Source organism: Tamandua tetradactyla, chromosome 14 (assembly GCF_023851605.1).
Source record: "Tamandua tetradactyla isolate mTamTet1 chromosome 14, mTamTet1.pri, whole genome shotgun sequence".
NCBI lineage: Eukaryota > Metazoa > Chordata > Mammalia > Pilosa > Myrmecophagidae > Tamandua > Tamandua tetradactyla.
Window position 1 is genome coordinate 53,583,159 of NC_135340.1, and position 19,846 is coordinate 53,603,004.

Consider the following 19,846-nt stretch of genomic DNA (forward strand, 5'->3'; position numbering starts at 1 on the left):
CAATCCCTGACCACATCACCGAGAAGACATAAGACACAAATACAAGATAGGGGGGTCTCAGCGGCTGGCCATGCCGACCCGGCATGAGGCTGAACTAGAATCTTCTCTTTCTAATAAACAGCCTTCTGGAGGCCACCCTCAAATGCTAAGAGCCCATCTTCCTTCACATCCAGCCTGGCACTCAGGGGACCACATGGTCTCTGAGTTTCCTAGTGAAAATGGGGCACCCAACTGGTCTTCTCAAAAGTTTGGTGCCTACTGAGTACGATTGTATAAGGCCTCCCTCCTTTCCTTTTCACTTATGTCCCCACCCATGAAAGTCTGGCTTCATCACCTATACCCCATCCTGTACACCCTAACCTGGTGGACCTTCCAAAATGTAATGTTACACGCATCATTCTACAGATCAGAAGCCTTCAGGAACTCCTTATTGTCTAGCTGGATTTCTCACCATTCCCTGAAAATGCATTGAACTTTCCAGTTTCCTTAACTCTGTTTGCCCAGTTCCTCTCCAGCTCAACTAGAAATGCATTCCCACTCCCCTAGCTCCATATTTTCAAACCCTACCCTTCCAAGACAGCCAAAGCTCTATCATCTCCATGAACCTTCCCTAAAGATCATTTGGAAGAGAGAGGTCCTCCCTCTTTGCACACTGCCCCCTTCTCTGCAGCTTATATCAATTACCACGTGGACCTGACCACAGTCTATCCAGTCAGCACCAACTTATGGGCTGGACTCTTACTCTCTAGTCAGCCTAGAAGCTATTCAGGGTCGACCCACCACTTTTACACCTCCAGATTTTCTCATTCCCAATCCCCACAGTGCCTTGCATAGACTGGCATGTGTACACATCCTACAGTTACCAATACTCCAAATGTTTCTGGGTTCTGACTCCCCAAGCCCATTCCTTCAGCCTTCAACAGCCTGCTTGCTCTAAAACTATTTCTGTCCAACCAAATCCCACATCTGGGACCCTCTCTCCCCAGCAGGATTCTTCAGTTCTGCCACAGAACTCTAGGCAAGCCTGCCCCACAGCTCATCACACCCACCCCTCCCGCAAACTTCGCAGCCATTCCCTCCATAATAGCGGAGGCAGCAAGTGTCCTGGGGTCAGTGGCTATTGGATGTTGGCGATCGGGGTGACTTTAAGAAAAGGAGTTGGGGATCCTCCAAGGGTCTCCCTTCCTTTCCCCCCCTCCCCAGAAGCTCCGCGCTTGGAGTAGCGGCTTCCAGCCTGAGCGGCGCAGACCCGCGTCCGGGTCCAGACGAATGTGAAGAAAGACCTGGCCTGAGCAGGTGCCCAGCCCCAGTGCGGAAGAGAGGGAGGCGCGGAGGGGAGCCGAGAGAGGCAGAGGGACCCGGAGCAAGGAGGCCCAAAGTCGTAGGCCTCACGACCCCTCGGAGTCCTGCGCTGTGAAGTGCTGGTGCTGAGCTGCTCCCTCTTTCCCTCTGGAAGGGTCTGTGTTCGGAGCTGCGCGGACCTCGGCGTGTTACCTAGGGCCGTGCTCCCCGGTTCCTTACGGGAAGACCCGGCCCCCTGACGGGCCTCGAGCCAGATGGCCAGGCTCCCGACAGCTGCTCTCGGACCACAACGTCAGACCCGCGGGCTTCGCAGCGGCGAATCCCGGCGCAGGGCTGCGGCGCGGCTGGGAGACTCTGGCCCCGCCCCCGGCGCCGCGCCCGGTAGCGGGCTCCTCCTCTGCCCTGCCCACCGCCGGCCCGCCTGTAGCTGACGCATGCGCACGAGCCCGCTACCGCCGCTTCAGCACCAGAGCCCGGACAGCGGCGCCGCCCACGGGCATGGACGGTGGTAGCGGCAGCAGCCCCGGCCGCGATCCGGCGCCCGGCCCGGGTCCAGAAGGGGAGCAGCGGGCCGAAGGGGAGCCCTTGGCCCCAAAAGGCAGCTCCCCGGAAAGGTAGGGCGGACAGCTCCGCAGCCCCAGCTCGCAACCCTCCCCCGTACCCCCGCCCCAGGTATCCACATTAGCCGCCATATGTCTCCCCATTCATTCTCCAGCCCCTCCCAGAGCGCCTTCCCGGGCCTCCTAGCTCCGGGTCCCTCTGCCACGCCCTCATCCTGCCGAGTTAATTTCTCCGCTTCCTGACAGTCCCTGGTCAACACCCCCATCGTCCCCACCGCCTGGAGGGACCTGCCCCACCCACTGTTCCTACCCTTTCCTCTTAGGCCCTGGGGTCCTCCGCCCCTCCGACCTCCCAAGCCCCCTCCCCAGCCCCTGTCTCCAGGCCCTGCCGCTGCGACCTCAGGAATCCCCAAGCCCGCAGAGACTTCAGTCCGTGCTACAGCGTGGCAGTGTGCACAAGGGTGCGCGGGTGTTGTGGACGAGAGGCAAGCAGAGGCGGGTGTTCTGGGGAGGGCAGATGCTCGGCCGCTACATCAGGGACTGTCTTTGTCGGTCATCGTCAGTCGCCTGCCTGACCCCTCATCCCCACCCCACCCCCACCCGCGGCTGTGCACGTGTGGGACTGAGTCCCCGTGTGTGGCTGCTACCGGCACTCGCTTGAGCTGCTAGCGTGGGCAGGCTCTGAGGTTCAGGCCAGTGGACTGTACCGTCCCTAAAGGAGCCCCAGACTGGCGGGACAGGAGCGACACATTCCTGCTAAGGGCTCAGGTGCCAGGACCTCACATCCCCCTTCCTCCACATTATGTCTGAGGGAACACCCCAGCTAGGTAGCAATATGGCACAATTTCTGTGCCCTGTCTGGCTCTGCCACCCCCAGAATCCCTCCCCTGACAGGGCACTGCCTTTCTTCCCTGCCTGGACTGAAATAAAAGACATTCTCTGGGGGACAAAAAGTGGTGGATACATTGTCGACAGACCATCCCAGTTAAAATGGACCTCAGAGGCAAAAAGGAGGCTCCACAAATGGAAAGAAATGTTTTCTTCCCACTATTGTTAACAATCAGCTTGGACACTTTTCAATCTGAGAAGCACAGAGCCTTCTTCAAGGGGGTGAGACACAGGATGGATGTCCTCTCTGGTCCAGGACCCTGCCTGGGATAATGGCCTGACTGACGGGGCCACGGTTGGACCTATGACTGGGCAGGGACCTGGGACCAGGAGCATCCCTAGAAGGGACCGAAGAGTCATCTGCTGCCTGAGCAATTCTGGGTCAGCCCTGCCTGATGTGTTCATTTCCCCTGTTCTTGGGGGTCACTGCTGGACAGAGGAACCACTTATTCTCTTCAACAACCCCTTGAGGCCTATGGCCTCTCTCTGCACTTCCCCCAGAGACCTTGGCCACTACTCAGGCAGAGGGACTCAATTCAATTCAATTAATTCAAGAAACATAAATATGCTCCTGAGTTAAGTAGCATGTTTTGGGGATGGATACACAGTGAATAAGATAGTACAACACAAATGCATTTGTAAAAACATATTTTACAAATGCACTGACTATACAGAAATTTAAAATAGTTAATTTATTGTGGTTTTGAAATTGCCTTTTTTTTCTGTAATGACGTGAGCAGCTCTACCACCTGTCCTGGCCACTCTGCAGGCTCACCTGGATGTCCACAAGGCTGTGTTTCTGTGGGCCTAGGGGCATGGTTAATGCACATGCAGGGCTGCCCTTTACGGGTCTAAGTGGGGGGACTCTGTGTCTGAGGCCCTGTCGTGCAGGCCCTGACTGCTGTGACACTGGCCTCTTGAAGGTGACCTGCATCACCATTTCCATACCCCTACCTTCCTGGTCCAGTCACTTGGCTCCCAGGCCAGCAGGCCTAGGCAGTCAGCCTGGGCAGTTACTGTTTCCAAGGAAGGCCATGGAACTGAGAGGTTAAGAATGAAAGCCCCCTTGTGAGATGAGGCCTGGGGGCTTAACTTTTATCATTACTGGGTCTCCTGAGGGCAGAGGTAGCAGCGCTTGCAGGAAGTTTTTATTCTGAGAAGTGTGGAGTTTGGCTCTCCTCATTTGGGAGGGTTGTGACAAAGGCTCAGCCCTACAGCAGTCTGCATGTGGGGGGTTGCAAACCCTGCCACGTTGACAAAGGCAGGCACAGCAAGGAAAGGTGAGATCTGGGGGCAAGTGACCCTAGGTTCCTAGAAAGAGATAGAAAGGGTTGAAGGGAAGGAGCTTGTTGGGAGGCCTCCAGAAGAAGCAAACCAATGGGGAGCTTGAAGACCCCTTCAAGAAAACTAGAAAGCACTAACTAAGGAAGTGATGGACTCAGCAGGCTTGGCAGACTGGTTAAGGGGGGTGACTCCCCCTTCTCCTCCAGCACTCCCTGGGTTCTCTGAATATAAAGGAACTAACACCCCAAGTGGGGTCCTGGCTCCTTGGACAAGCCCAGGGTTCAGTGCTCAAAGCCCCTGAGCAGCTGGAACAGACCCATCACCTCTACCCCACCTGCCCAGGAAGACAGGTCCTGCTCTAAAGAGAGAGAACAAGGCTAATGGGTGATCTCTATGCCTTCAGGTCCCAACTCAGACCAAGCACAGAGCCCAGCACATGACGGGTGCTCTAAAAAGACCCGAAGGGAAAAAACATTTTGAGGTAGATGTCCACACTTCTATGCATAATTCCAGGCATAGAATTTATTCTATTTATTCATCTTCTCTTTGACCCATGGGGATTGGTCTACAGGTTCTTTTATCTTCCAGGATACTGATTACATATGTAGCCAACATCATGGAGTCTTCTAAGGCCTTACTTTAGAACAACATTGGTCAAATTCGTATTTTTCTAAATGTTGAGTTAGTAAAAAAATAAGTATCAGTGATTTAAATCATAAATTTCAATGCATTTTTTGGTAACAAAAAGGGAAGTACTAATAATTACATATGTAGTGATATTTTCAAGGTGTCAGAAGTCCAAAGATGGAGATGTCTAAAGAGGTGCCTAAAGAGGTCAAATTGGAAATGCAAATATACTACTCAAAGTGCATGCTCCTGCAGCACTGAGTGTGGGAAGGGGCAGGCAAGCAAAAGTGTTTCCCACATGCCAGGGCCCATACCAGGCACCACACATACGTTATATCATTTAATTCCCATACCAACTCTGAAAGGCAGTGTTATCATCATATCCTTTACTGGCACACAAAGATGCCAATGCTCCAAGAATTATGTGTCTTGCCATGGCGTCAGAGCTAAAGAGTGATGGAGCCAGAAGCCCACCTCATTGCTCCTCCATTCACCATTAGAATGAAGGTCATTCCCTCCCAGTTACTCTATTTGATCTCTGAGCAGAACCTGGCCACTGAGGGCAATGTCCACCTGCCACCATGGCTTGGACGATGGCCCATGGCCCCTTCAGTAGTGCAGCAGGCATAACTGGAAACCAGGGCTGGCTGGGAAGAGATCTGGCTCTCCTATGAGCTGTGCAAGCTCTGGCTGGCTGGGTGGGAGTGGGGTGAGGGTGGGGGTGGGGAGGGAGGAGAAAACAGGTCTCAGCCGAGGCAGCTCAGTCCTGAATTCCTCTGGGTAACCCCTAGGGCCCTCAGACACTCTGCTCTGTAGCCGTCTTCTCCTGTCCTGGGTCTGGCATTCTGGATCTGCCACTATGGTGGGAGGCCACCCTTACTACCACCACCACTACCAAAAGAATACAGCTGGGACCGTGCACCGAGTGCTGCCTTCTAAGGAATTTTGGGAGAAGTGTATATAGCTGACTCCTCCCTAGCAAGTCCCTTAAGGGTCCCAACCCCTCCTCCTACTGATCATATTCTCAAGAAGTAAACCTTCTGTCCATGCCTGGTTTGTGGAAGGGTGACAGTCACCTCTGCTAACCTTTCCCTGACTATCCCCATCCCCAATAAAACTGGGCCCCTCTTGACTCCCTCAGGGTGTCTCAGCCCTCCGTGAATCCCTTTCTCACGGTACTCAACATGTTAGACTGTCCATATCTCCTACCTACCATGAGTGCCTAGAGGGCAAGGGCTGGGCCTTATTCCCCTTAGCACCACCGTCAGCTGCCCGTCCAGCACTCAGCATTCATTCAATAAACTTTCTCCGGGCACCTTCTATGTGCAAGGCCCTCACTGGTCATGACACAGGGGATACAGCGATGAACAAAAGGTCCAGATCCTTCTCTCCTGGATCTCATATTCCATATGAGAGGAAGGCAGTAAACACTACAAACCTATACGATAACGTTCAGTTGTGACATATGCTATGAGGAAATACAAAGCATGGTGAAGGGACAGAGAGTTGATGGGTGATTGTCCTAGAAGGGGTGGTCCGGAACGGCTTCCCTAAAGATGTAATGGTAGAACAGAGATCCAGACAAAGACAGAGTGTGAGTCATATCTTCTCTGGGGGAGGAGCATCCCAGGCAGAAGGAAGAGAAAGTTCAAAGCCCCTAAGGTGGCAACAAGAGTGCAGGAGGGGCTCAAGAAATGTGTGACAAGAGACTGAACAGATGACTCTAGCAGAAAGAGCCGAGGACTGCAAGGCAGAAGAACTCAATTCAAGGCCCAGCTCTTCCTCTTACCAGTTAAATCACCATCTCTGAACTTCAGTTTCAAATCTATAAAATGAGGAAGACACTCCCCTTGTAGGGTTTTTGCGAAGAAGTGAATGGAGCACATACATGAAAGCACTTTCAGCATGTAGCACAGTACCTGACAGGTAGTGGGCTGCCAATAATGTTTTTTGAGTGCATGGATGGATGAGTGAATGAGGGAAGGGATCCCAAGAAATAGGCTGGGGATGGAGACCCTCAGCCTCCACCCTTCCTGTCCCTCCCTGAGGACTACTAATAGAGCCACCCGGAGCCCGTTTCCTTGTTGCTTCCTGGGGCAGAAGGGGCCAACCCTCCTAACCCAGTCCCCTACCCCAGTCTTCTGTCTGCTCTCCACAGGTCCCAGGCCAAGGCTGTGGCCCCTGGAGCAAGCCCGGAGAGAAGCTGCTCCCTCCACAGCTGCCCCCTCGAGGATCCTTCCAGCTCTTCAGGGCCTCCACCAGCAACTGGCACCCTCCAGCCTGTGGGTCTGTCCAGCCCCTTGGCCCCTGCCCGCTTTACTTATCCCCAGGCACCTCAGGAATACCGGGGAGGCAGTTCCCTGCCGGGACTTGGGGACCGGGCAGCTCTGTGCTCCCATGGCTCCAGCCTCAGCCCTTCTCCGGCCCCCTCACAGCGTGATGGGGCCTGGAAGCCACGGGCCGTGCAGCACCACGTGGTCAGCGTCAGGTAAGGAGGGGTCCAGCAGCCTGTCAGGCCACTGGAAGGTGGGACAGGGTTCAAAAGTGAGGGAGACCCACATGGCTCTGGACTCCTTTATCCCAGTCGGAGTAGGACATAAGGCTCGGAGCTGGGAGTGGAAAAGCCACCTCTACCCCAACCACAAGAGGACTCTGACAAGCAAGTGTCTTTTCTTCCCTCCCACAGGCAAGAACAGGCCTTTCGGATGCCAAAGAGGTAGGCCTGGGCCTTCTCTGGGCCCCTCGGGGTGACCAGGCTGGGGCCCGGGATAGCCCCACTCTGCACTTGCTGGTGTTCTTGGCTCTACCATCCCTTCTTGGGAACCACTAAGCTCACCCAGGCCCCTGCTACCATACCCAAAACCAACTCACGTGGGCTCCCTCCCTCTTCCCCAGCTATTCCCAGCTGATTGCTGAGTGGCCAGTGGCTGTGCTGCTGCTGTGTCTGGCTGTTGTCCTCCTCTGCACCCTGGCTGGACTACTGGGGCACCAGCTGCCCGACTTCTCCAAGCCCTTGCTGGTGAGAGGGCAAGGGCGAGTGGGTGCCACCCAGATCTGTCCATCTTAGCTCAATCTGGGGCAGAAAACTAGAGTGGCTTGGCTTGGGTGCGCAGAGGGGAGGGGACAGGGAGTGGTGGTAATAGTGCACTTTCAACCTCCAGAGAGATTTGGGAGATGGCGTACTCATGTCCAATAATCTAGGCAGGGGGGCAGGCAGGTCCTCCTTGCTCCTGAGGAGGGTCCAGACGGAGAACGCTCCCCCCCTGCTCGCCTACCCATTATCTGCCCGTCTCCCTGCAGGGCTTTGAACCTCGGGACACGGACATTGGACACAAGCTAGTGGTCTGGAGAGCACTACAAGCCCTCACAGGCCCCAAGAAGCTGCTTTCCCTTTCCTCAGATCTTGAGCTGAACAGGTAGCAGGTTTCCATCTTTCCATTTGGGGGGGGGGGGCGGGGGGACAGGGGGTGGAAAGAGAGGAAGGATAAAGTCCCCAGGGAGAGGCCACTGGGTGATCTCTGGAGAGGCACATCACAGGGGCTTGGCAGGGCACCCTGAGAGTGGGCTGTGATGTCCTCTGTGCCCTCCACCCTTCAATGGCCCCTGGCATAGATATTCTCTCTACCTCAGCTCCCACACAACTCTGAGCCCTGCACCCTGGGACAGTGCCCAGGAAGGCATGGTCCGGCCTCGGAGGATGGTTGAGCCCCTGGAGGACAGAGGGCAGGAGAGCTTCTTCTGTGGTCCCCCTGGTAAGCTGCAGTCTAGCCAGTTTCTGGCCAATCCTCACTCTACCTACTAAGGAGGGCACAGGAGAATGAACTTGGGCAGGCAGAAAGGGAAGGTGGCCTGCTGGCCATGTTCAAGCCAAGGAAGTGGGGTCACAGCTAGGAAGACAAGGCAGGTCTCAGATGTGCCAGCCAAGAAGGGTCAAACCAAGTGGGGATGGGGCCCGGGGCAAGGATCCTGGTCCGGGATTAACAACCAGGCATGGGTTTCCAGCTCTTGAGACTCTACACCTTATACAGTCCTGGGTAAACAGGACTGAGCTCCAGGTGATATATTGCAGGGAAAAGCTATGCACAGCTGGTGTTCATGTCCACCTCAGCGGGCAGTCTGTGGAACCTGCAGGCTATCCACTCCATGTGCCGCATGGAGCAGGACCAGGTGAGTTGGCTGGGGAGGTGCCAGGGACTGGGGGGAACCAGAGACCCCAAGGACCTGATCCCAAGGAGATACAGCTGAGCCAGGCCTGCTGGGGTGGACTGGTGAATGGCATCCCATGTTTAGCAAATGATCCCAACTCTACTGAATGGTTCCAGGTTGGGTGGGAAAGAAACAGTCACCAGTTTGGGGAAGAGTCAAGGTACAAGTGCTGGAAGACAGACCTTGCAGTCATCAGCCTGGGGATTTTCCAAAGGTCCTGAAGAAGAGCTCAGCCCAGGGAGCTAAGACCATGGGCTTCAAGCCTCCAGCCCCCACCAACCCAAGAAGTGCTGATCCAATTGTGCTAACTGGAGAACCATACACAAAACCATTCGAAGAAAGGTTTGCTGCTAAAAAACAGTGTGGGAAAACCACTAAGTAGTCCAAGTGCTCACTTTACACAAGGGTATCTGAAGTATTCAGAGTTAAAAATGCATGCTCTGGAGTCAGATGCTGGAATTCAGCTCTAATACTTTCTAGCTGTGTGACTTCAGGAAGGTTTCTTAACCTCTCAGTGCCACAGTTTTCATATAGATCAAATAGGATGGTAATGGTACTTTGCTCATAGGGATGTTATGCCAACTGCACAAAGCAGAACTTGTAAAAAATGTGATAACTGGCAATAGTAATGTCTCAACAAATGTTACTATGTTTGTCACCACCATCTCAGGCCCGAGGCCACAGAATCAATTGGTAGCAGTACAGGGCTCCTGATTCCCAGGACAAAGCTCTCTGTATGACACCAGCTGTTGTGAAATCAACAACAGAGTGGGAGAGAAAGAGGCCCAAGTTCTGAGAAAGGAACAGGCATGGCCCTAAGAGGGTTTAAGCAGCCCGGTGGACAGAGGTAGGGGCCCTGATCCTGCGATCTGTCGGCTTCCACCTCTCCCACTGCTTTTTCTAGCTCCCTGTCCCATCTGTGACTGCCACCTCCCCTCCCACTCCTGGCTCAGGCAGAGCAGAATTGAGGGAAGGGGGTGTGACTTGCCCTAAGGGCCCCTCAGGCAGCAACCCTGAGATTCTTCTTTGATGGAGTCAGCACGTAACTGCAGGCCTCTGGGCCAGGAACCAAAGGCAGCTCTGGGACAAGCCAGTTCTGCTGGGCTGTCAAGCTATCTTTCTGCCTCTGCCCTGCAGACTAAAAAGAGGCGAGAGGGTCTTGGGCAGGCCTGGGGGAATCTGGGCTCTTGGGCTGTCTCTGAGCTTTCTCCTGCTGTATGCACCCTACAGATCCGCTCCCATGCCCACTTTGCGGCTCTGTGCCAGCGTACAGCGGCCAACGAGTGCTGCCCCAGCTGGTCCCTGGGCAACTATGTGGCCGTGCTCTCCAATCGCTCCTCCTGCTTGGATACTACCCAGGCTGACGCGACCCGCACACTGGCCCTGCTGCGGGCCTGTGCCCTCTACTACCACCGCGGCGCCTTGGTGCCCTCCTGCCTAGGAACCAGGCAGGACAAGCCCCTGCGCTGTGCCCAGGTTCCCACCAAGTGTTCCCGGAGCAGTGCAGTCTACCACCTCCTCCACTTTCTGCTGGACCGGGACTTCCTGAGCCCCCAGACCGCCGACTACCAAGTGCCCTCCCTCAAATACAGCCTGCTCTTCCTGCCCACCCCGAAGGGCGCCTCCATGATGGGTATCTACCTGGACCGCCTGGTTGCCCCCTGGGGGCTCTCGGACAACTACACGTCCATCACCGGTATGGACCTGGGCCTCAAGCAGGAGCTACTAAGGCACTACCTGGCCCAGGACACGGTGTACCCGGTGCTGGCCCTGGTGGCCATCTTCGTTAGCATCGCCCTCTACCTGCGCTCGCTCTTCCTCACGCTCATGGTGCTGCTGGGGGTGCTGGGCTCCCTGCTCGTGGCCTTCTTCCTCTACCGCGTGGCCTTCCGCATGGCCTACTTCCCCTTTGTCAACCTGGCAGCCCTCGTCCTGCTCAGCAGCGTCTGCGCCAACCACACGCTCATCTTCTTCGACCTGTGGCGCCTCAGCAAGAGCCAGCTGCCCTCGGGGGGGCTGGCCCAGCGCGTGGGTCGCACCATGCACCACTTCGGCTACCTGCTCCTGGTCTCGGGCCTGACCACGGGCGCGGCCTTCTACGCCAGCTACCTGAGCCGCCTCCCGGCCGTGCGCTGCTTCGCCCTCTACATGGGCACGGCCGTGCTGGCGCACCTGGCGCTCACGCTCGCCTGGCTGCCCTCCTCCGCCGTGCTCCACGAGCGCTACCTGGCACGCGGCTGTGCGCCCGGGGCCCCGGGCCCGTGGGGCGGCAGTGCCCCCCGGCGGCTGGCTCTGGCGCTGCACCGGCGGCTCCGCGGCGTCCGGAGGGCGGCCGCCGGCACCTCGCGCCTGCTCTTCCAGCGCCTGCTGCCCTGCGGCGTCATCAAGTTCCGCTACATCTGGATCTGCTGGTTCGCGGCGCTGGCGGCAGGGGGCGCCTACATCGCCGGCGTCAGCCCCCGTCTGCGGCTGCCCACCCTGCCGCCGCCCCGCGGCCAAGTCTTCCGGCCCAGCCACCCGTTCGAGCGCTTCGACGCCGAGTACCGCCAGCAATTCCTGTTCGAGCGGCTGCCTCAGGGCGAGGGCGGCCACATGCCGGTGGTTTTGGTGTGGGGCGTCCTGCCCGTGGACACCGGCGACCCCTTGGACCCTCGCAGCAACAGCTCAGTGGTGAGCGACCCTGCCTTCTCAGCCAGCAGCCCAGAGGCCCAGGGCTGGCTGCTGGCGCTCTGCCACCGAGCCCAGAATCAGAGTTTCTTTGGCGTCCAGCCGGAGGGCTGGCCCACGCTGTGCTTCGTAGAAGCCCTCCAGCGTTGGATGGAGAGCCCCCGCTGCGCCGATCTGGGGTCTGGGCTCTGCTGTGGCCACTCAGGCTTCCCCTGGGCCCCCCAGTTCTTCCTGCACTGCCTCAAGATGATGGCTCTGGAGCAAGGCCACAACGGCACCCGCGACCTGGGGCCGCGATTCGATGCCTACGGCAACTTGGCTGCCCTGGTCCTGCAGTTCCAGACCAACTTTCAGTACAGCCCAGACTACAGCCAAGCCCACAGCTTCTACACCGAGGTCAGCCACTGGCTAGCCGTGGAGCTGGGCACTGCACCTCCGGGCCTCCACCGGGGCTGGTTCACCAGCCATCTGGAGCTGTACAGCCTGCAGCACAGCCTGAGTACCGAGCCTGCCATGGTGCTGGGCCTGGCTCTGGCCCTGGCCTTTGCCACACTGCTGCTGGGCACCTGGAACGTTCCGCTCAGCCTGTTCTCTGTGGCAACAGTGGCGGGCACCGTCCTGCTCACCGTGGGACTGTTGGTCCTACTCGAGTGGCAGCTCAATACTGCCGAGGCACTCTTCCTTTCTGCCTCCGTGGGCCTCTCCGTAGACTTCACTGTCAACTACTGCATCTCCTATCACCTGTGCCCACACCCCGACCGCCTGAGCCGCGTGGCCTTCTCGCTGCGCCAGACCAGCTGCGCCACAGCAGTGGGGGCCGCAGCCCTGTTTGCAGCTGGCGTGCTCATGCTGCCTGCCACGGTGCTGCTCTATCGCAAGCTGGGCATCGTCCTCATGATGGTTAAATGCGTCAGCTGTGGCTTTGCCAGCTTCTTCTTCCAATCTCTGTGTTGCTTCTTTGGGCCAGAGAAGAACTGTGGGCAGATCCTCTGGCCCTGTGCCCACTTGCCATGGGATGTTGGAACTGGGGAGCCCAGTGGAGAGAAGGCAGGCCGCCCACGGCCAGGGCCGGTGGGAGGAGCTCCCGGATCCTGCTCAGAACATTATGAACTACAGCCCCTGGCACAGCGCCGGAGCCCCAGCTTTGACACCAGCACAGCCACCAGCAAACTGTCCCACCGGCCCTCGGTACTCTCTGAGGATCTGCAGCTGCACGACGGCCCCTGCTGCTCCCGGCCCCCACTGGCCCCTGTCTCCCCGAGGGAGCTGCTCCTGGACCACCAAGCAGTCTTTAGCCAGTGCCCAGCCCTCCAGACCTCCTCGCCCTATAAGCAGGCTGGTACTAGCCCTAAGCCCCGGGTCGGGCAGGACTTCCAGGAGCAGAAGGCTGAGCCCCAGCAGGCCTCAACCCACTCCCCCAAGCCCAAGACCGCAGAGCCTCCTGACTGCCTCTGCTCCTCAGCCAGCACCTTGGAGGGGCTCAGCGTCTCCGATGAAACCTGCCTAAGCACCTCTGAGCCCAGTGCCCGTGTAGCTGATTCAGTGGCTGCCTCCCCAGGGGACCTGGACGAAACTGGGCAGCCAGTACCTGAGCGGGGCCAGCTGAATGAGAAGCGGGACACCCTGTGGCTGGCCCTGAAAGAGACAGTGTACGACCCGTCACTGCCTGCCTCCCACCAGAGCAGCTCGTCCTGGAAGGGCCGCGGGGGGCCAGGAGCGGGGCCAGGGGACGGCAGCCCTGTTGTGCTGCCCAACAGCCAGCCAGATCTGCCAGACGTTTGGCTGCGCAGGCCCAGCACCCATACCTCAGGCTACAGCAGCTGAGGGTGGCCCGAGGGGCTGGGCTGGGGGCGAAGCCCTATCAGAGATGGGAAGGGGCGGGTGCAGCACCAGGCTGGAGTCTGCAGGTGTTTCCCCATCTCAGCATGGAAGGGTCTTACCCTCCAGCTGTGAATTTTAACCCCCCTTATATGTTCCAGCCTTGGCCTGCGCTGCCCTTGTCCTCCCCCCCCCATCTGGAGGATTCAGTGGGGAGGGTTTTGAGAGGGGAAGACTGAGCTCCCCATGTGACCTGCAAAGAGCCCTTCTGCCCCCACAGTGCCAGCCGGGACGCATGTCCTGGAAGGGGAAATCCGGATGAGGAGTTCCAGTGACTAGGGGAGGGCTAACCTGCTCCCTTCCCACATGGCAAGAGGCTCGGTGGGACTAAAGAACCCTGATGCAGGGGTGCCGTCAGGGCCACAGCCAGAAGAGCCCACAGGAACCTTGGAGCCTGTCATGGGCTCTTTTATGAGGACACGTCCCTCTCTTTGGGGGAGCGTCTCTGGGCCAGAACTGACTTGGGGCTCTATCTTAAACCACCCCTGCTCCCCTCACACACACTGGTCTGGCCAGGACTTTTTCAAGGCCAGGCAGAGATGGCTGCTGGGAATGAAAGCGGAGAAGGAAGTGTGTTCCGCCTCAGAGCCCCCCTGAACTGCAGATGGTCCCTCTTTGGAAGCAGGCTCTGGTGCTCTCCCCGTCCATGATCAATAAACAATAATAAGCCTTTATATCCCACACCTATTAGTTTACAGAACACTTTCACACCCATTTCTCCTTGGAGTCTCACCACTTCACAGTGGGGGAGCCTGCCATTAGCCAGGTTTTTCTGCCCACAATTTCTAGGTAAAGCCATTGAAAGTAAGGAAGGTTAAGTGGTTTCCCCAAAGTCACATAGCTGGTAAGTGGCGGAGCTGGGTTTCCTGACTCCCAGTACAGTGCTCACTCCACCGACATGCCCCCCTGAGCTCTTCCTGGACCCGGCCTCGGCAGCACTGGCTGGTGACTGTAAACCCTGCCCGTGTAGATGTCCAGCTCCAGAGGAAACGGAACTCTGTACCCCAGAGTTCCTCCCCCTTTTGTGCAAAGGCTTCTCTCCAGAATCTGGCTGAGACACCTACCAGCCACTGGGCAGGGTGGCATTTCCAGGCCTCAGGGGTCACAGCATGCCTCTCCCATGCCCCTGCCAGAGAGGCACTGAGGGGCAGTGGAGGTTTGAGCAGAGTTCGAGTCAAGTACTGACTCAGGCCTACCTTTCTAGGGCATGTGTGAGTCTGAAGCTGTGCCGCAAGTTGGGATCCCAAGCTTCACAAGAGGCAGGTCCCTTTGGGGGACACCCAGCAGGCCATAGGCTGGTTCCTTCTCCTTAAAGCAAAGAGCCTCTCTGGGAGGTTTCATCTCCCATGAGAGCTCACAACAATTGATGGCATCAATAAATTTACTGAACAACCTACTTTGCCTTTGGTACTAAAAGGAAACAGAGACATGAAAGGAAAACTGCACTCCTGCCTTCAAAGAGTTCACCTTCTAGTTGGGGAAAAAGTTCCCATACACATGCATGTGTCAGATGGGTCACTGATATGCAGTATTCCTGGAGCTCAGATAGGACAGAGTAGCCAGGAAGGCTTCCTGGAGGAGGAATGACTTGAGCTGGGCTTCAGAAGACCAAGTATCTTAGACTGAAAGGGACCTTTAGAGGTCATCTAGTCCAGCAGTTTTCAAACTTTGCAGCCACCAGACCCTTGCTTCAAAGAACACTTATGTGGAAACACAATATGTAAAACAGATAAAAAGCAGCTGCTCTGGTGGAAACCAGGCAGGGGAAGACAGAGCCAGCTCAGCCTGCCTCTCTACGGCAGCCTGTCAGGGGCCTCTGGGGAGCCCTCCACTCCACGGACTATGGTGTGAAAACCAGAGATGCAGGCTGTTTTGCAAATGAGTCTCAGAGAGGGGAAGGAATTTTTCTAGGGTCAGAGTGTCTAAGGTAGAGCTGGAGGCAAATCAAAGTTGGTTTGCCTGGGTTTTGTTTTCTTTCTCTTTATCGTTGGGACAATCTGCTCTCTCCTATCCAAGGAACCCAGGAAATTCAGATGAGGCCTGGAGCTTGTGGAAGAGACTGAAGACCGCAGGCAGGAATAACAGGATTTGTCAGCACCTTTGCAAGCCACGGGCAAATCACACCCATCCTGGCTCCTGACACCAGGAAGGCAAGGCAGTGACAAGGACCTAACACAGGCGTGGCACCCCAGGGTTCTGTTGGGACCTCATCTCTCTTCATGCCCAAGTGGAATTCAACTGCTCTGGCTGAAGGCTGCTCGTCAGGTTCCTGGCTTCTCTGCACATGGCCTGCGTCTCAGGAGGGCCCCATGTGGTGGGAGGGAGGCAGGTCCCCTCCTCCACGCCCTCTTTTGTGTCTTGCAAGGGGCAACAGTGATGTCTGGGGCAAGAGCTTCGAGAACGTGGCCTGAAGAACAGCTACTGAAATCTTAGAGTATGGAGGGCTGGGTGGAATGGGCACTGGCATCTGGGTGTACCCCAGGGTCCTACTTGGGGATTTCTGGGTCCCCTTCACAGCCTACCAGACCATGGCCATACAGTCCTTCCAGAAGGCAGATGGGCCCGAACAGCTGATGCACCAGCTGGGTTCATTTTTTATTGCTGGGCCCAAGGGACTGGAAGAACCCAACGGTCATTTAAAATTTCACCCCATACCTAGAGCAGCCCACACCCACAGCAGGCACCCCACAGCAGTGGGAATCCAGAATGCCACTCTGACCCTGACTGTGGAATGTGGGACTTAAAGTACTTTCAGTTTCCTTCAAGTTTCAGCGGACTGCTCGATTTATTACTAGTATGGGCAATTACAATGAGTGGATGGCCCTGGACACATGGGGGAGGCTTAAAAGCGTGCTGTGAGGTAGGGGAAAACCAATAAAAGGAACCGTATTTGCCCTGGGAAATTCAAGAGACGGTTACTTTCCTTTGAGACACTTTAAAATAAAACCACATTAACACTTATTTGGAACTTGAGGTCATTTCTCCTATATGTGCCTCAGAGCCTTGAACTCACTCTCAGAGTATGAATATGTATGTTTTATATTTTAAAAATATAACTGTATTTTTATGTATCTTATACATAAATATATATATTATACATATATATAATATATATGTATATTCTATATGTATAACTGTACAGTTTGCTACTACGGGAAAACCCATCCTTTCCATGGTCATGCTCCTTGAAAGACTTCAGGATGGCAGAATTAGAGAGAGACTGACTTGACTGGCAGAATCTTAGATTCTATCAGCACATGGCACATTCCATACCATGGTACTTTGGCAAGATCTCAGCTAGAGTGTGATTCCGAAAGAGACATCTCACAAGAAATTTATAAACCAAACTTCTCCTGCCCTCTCTTACTCTGTCCATTCTTTCCCAATGCATGACAGGGCGTGGAATTAGGTGAGAGGTATCAGGAAAGGAGATAAATTTGATTTACAACCTTCATCCCTTATCCTGATCAGTTTCTGGTCTTTTCTTCTCTAGTGGCCTTATTTCATTCATTGATAATGTGCATGGGCAATGGACATTATCCATTGCCCATGCACATGACATTACCCCATGCCATGCGGCAAAATCCCGTTTTCCTGGGTATAAGAAAAAAACACATACCTCACCCTTCCTAACCACATCCTTGTTCAGAGGGGAGGCTGTAACTCAGGGTCTAGAGGCAGAAAACTAAAGAGAAGAAACTGTAACTCAACTGGCTAGAAAGAGGGGAAACAAAGGGAAGTCATTTGGTAAATGTCTGGCCATCCAAAGTCAGAAGAGCCCTGGAAGTACCTTCGTAAACTTCTCTTATAATTAGCAGGCCTCTGTGTGACTGTTCACATAATATCTCAACATAGGGAAAAGATGAGCATTTTACCAAATTCACAAACATCAGACAAGCAAGACCTTCATCATTGCTAAAGAAAACCACAGCTGGGCAGACTGGTGTAGATTCGCATTCATGACCGCCAACTTCAACTTGGTCCTCAGCCCTGCCCAACTAGTTTCTAATTTCCATTCTTTGTAGTGATCACTTCATATTTCCCCAGCTTCCTCAAACATCTGATGTCCTTCACCCCTTACCCCTTCTTTGAAGTGGATCAAAAACTCGTTCTTCATAAAGAAATGTGAAGCTCTCAGAAATTCCCTTACCTCCAAGGTATCAAATCCCCAAATTACCAACCCCTACTCCTGCCTGCTTCTTTCCCATCCCTTCTATTACAATGAAGGAAGCAGTCATCATTCAATCAACAGCTTCACACACCCTATACCAGAGGCCTTCAATCTAGGGCCTGCATTTCTCTGCAGTGATACGAAGATTTTCTAGAAGGGAAAAAAGCATGCAGAAAGTACAGAGTTCCCTTATATTTCTGCCCCCCAACTCCCACTGTTTTCCCTATTACTAACATTTTGCATTAGGGTGGTACATGTGTTTCAATTGATGAACTATTATTATTACATTATTAACTAAAGTCTGTGGTTTACATTAAGGTATCCCCTTTGTTTTGAATATTCTATGGGTAACGCATATACAACATAAAATTTTCCATTTTAAACACTTTCAAGTATACAATTGAGTGGTGTTAATTACATTCACAGTGTTGTGCTACCATCAACACCATCCATTGCCAAAACTTTTCTGTCACCCCAGACAGAAACTCTACCAATTAAGACTTAATTCCCCATTCCCCACCCCCACCCTGCCCTACAATTGTATTCATATTTCTGACTCTGCAAATTTGCCTATTCTAATTATTTTCACAGAGAGTTTTAAGGGAGTCAATATCCAGAGCTTCATTCCTCATATGGTCCCCCTCCTCCTACTGATCTGCCTAGAAGGGGCCTTATGTCTGCCAGATCTCCTTCCTGACCTCCACTTTCCCAGTTGCTCCCTCCTCCTCCTTCCCAGGGAACACTGATGTATGGAATCCCCTGCACTGATGTATGGAAAACAAATAAGAGGAGCACTTGAGAATGCTCTGCTTGAGGAAGGCCTCAAGAGAGAGAAAAACCTAGAGAGTTTCCATGAGAAGTTTTGAAGAGGGCAGCCCTGTTGCTCAGTTCTGTGCCTTTATCTATGAACTCAAACTCAAAAGTGAGATGGTGGACAGAGCATGCACATTTACCTTATATATTTGACTTGAAAACTGAAATCAGATTTTTTCTGCCATTCTTGGCTGTCTTGATTTGGCTGTTGGATTGGATAAACAGGCCTAGCTTTGAAAACAGGAAATAGGATGGACATTTTACAAAATTTGAACGATCTAAATCTGCAGCTCCATAGTTTGAACAAAAATATATTTAAAGTGCATAGACATCACCCCTTCCAGCTAATATTGAGTAGAAGGGACAAGATTTATCCTCTTGCTTGAAATAGCCAACCAAACATAAATTGCATGAAACAATAGTTTTCAAGACACTGGACATTAGGCTGGAAAGTGCAGTAATCCCTGAGAAACAAGAAACACCTGAGATGAGCTCTATGATAGCCCCAGCTGTCTCCCCAGGGAGAGCCCTGAAGACTTCATGAGCTGAGCAGACAGCTGAGTGTTGGGGACAATTAAGGTAGCTTGCATGCTCAGGGCAAAGCACTGGAGAGGATAAAGGGACATAGGGAGAATTCTAGGGATGTGGAAGACCCCTCAAGTATTCAGCAGAGTATTGCTCAACACATGAGTGTGAGGAAATTGAGGCCAAGGAAAGAATCACCCAAAAGAATTAGAGGGAACAGTACGTGGTGCTCACACAGAGCACTACCTGCTCCCATCACCCAGACTAGTAAACCTCATTATTTACAGGGCATTGGTTAGGGTTCTCAGAGGGTCTTGCCTCAGTAATGAGGATTAATTAGCCCTAGACACCAACTAAATGCTAAACTAAATAGTCCTGAAATTTGCATGGTGCCACCCTATAAATCTTAAAAAGAAGACCCTAAGAGATCTAGCTGGTTCTAAGTAATTTAACTGCATCCAAGGCAAAGCTCAAGAGTACTTGTAGGAAAACAAACATATCTAGCACCCAAAAATACAAAATTCACAATGTCTAGGGTCTAATAAAAAATTACTAATCAGGCAAAGAAACAGAAAAATATGATCCACAAAAAGAAGAAAAACCAATCAAGTGTAATCAACCCAGAACTGACACTTGTGTGAAAATTAGCAGGCAAAGACATTAAAACCATTATTATAACTGCATTCCAAATGTTCATAAAGTCAAGTTGAGACATGGAAGATATTTTAAAAGACCCAAATTGAACTTGTAGAGATGAAACCTACAATATTTCAGGTGAAAAATGCATTGGATTGCATTAACAGTTTATACATTACAGAAGAAAAGACCAGTAAACTTAAAGGCATAATAATACAAACTATCCAAAGTGAAACACCAAGAGAAAAGTTAGTTTAAAAATGAATAAACAGCATATACAATTTACAAT

The 19,846-nt window shown here is 53.7% G+C and overlaps 1 protein-coding gene across 1 annotated transcript; it reads left to right on the plus strand.

The window, feature by feature from the left end:
• Nucleotides 1-1,800: 1,800 nt before the first annotated feature.
• On the plus strand, nucleotides 1,801-13,358 carry DISP2 (dispatched RND transporter family member 2). The gene is made up of 8 exons (XM_077126633.1): nucleotides 1,801-1,916; nucleotides 6,820-7,149; nucleotides 7,348-7,377; nucleotides 7,557-7,680; nucleotides 7,962-8,077; nucleotides 8,292-8,413; nucleotides 8,731-8,828; nucleotides 10,098-13,358. The coding sequence occupies exons 1-8, from the start codon at nucleotides 1,801-1,803 to the stop codon at nucleotides 13,356-13,358; spliced, it is 4,197 nt and encodes a 1,398-aa protein (XP_076982748.1).
• Nucleotides 13,359-19,846: the final 6,488 nt, after the last annotated feature.

Excerpts from the sequence above, each read along its gene's own strand:
- DISP2 (XM_077126633.1), top strand. The coding sequence starts at position 1,801 with ATGGACGGTGGTAGCGGCAGCAGCCCCGGCCGCGATCCGGCGCCCGGC. Across the intron at positions 1,917-6,819 it reads AAAGGCAGCTCCCCGGAAAG|GTCCCAGGCCAAGGCTGTGG; the intron begins GTAGGGCGGACA and ends TGCTCTCCACAG. Across the intron at positions 7,681-7,961 it reads ACTTCTCCAAGCCCTTGCTG|GGCTTTGAACCTCGGGACAC; the intron begins GTGAGAGGGCAA and ends GTCTCCCTGCAG.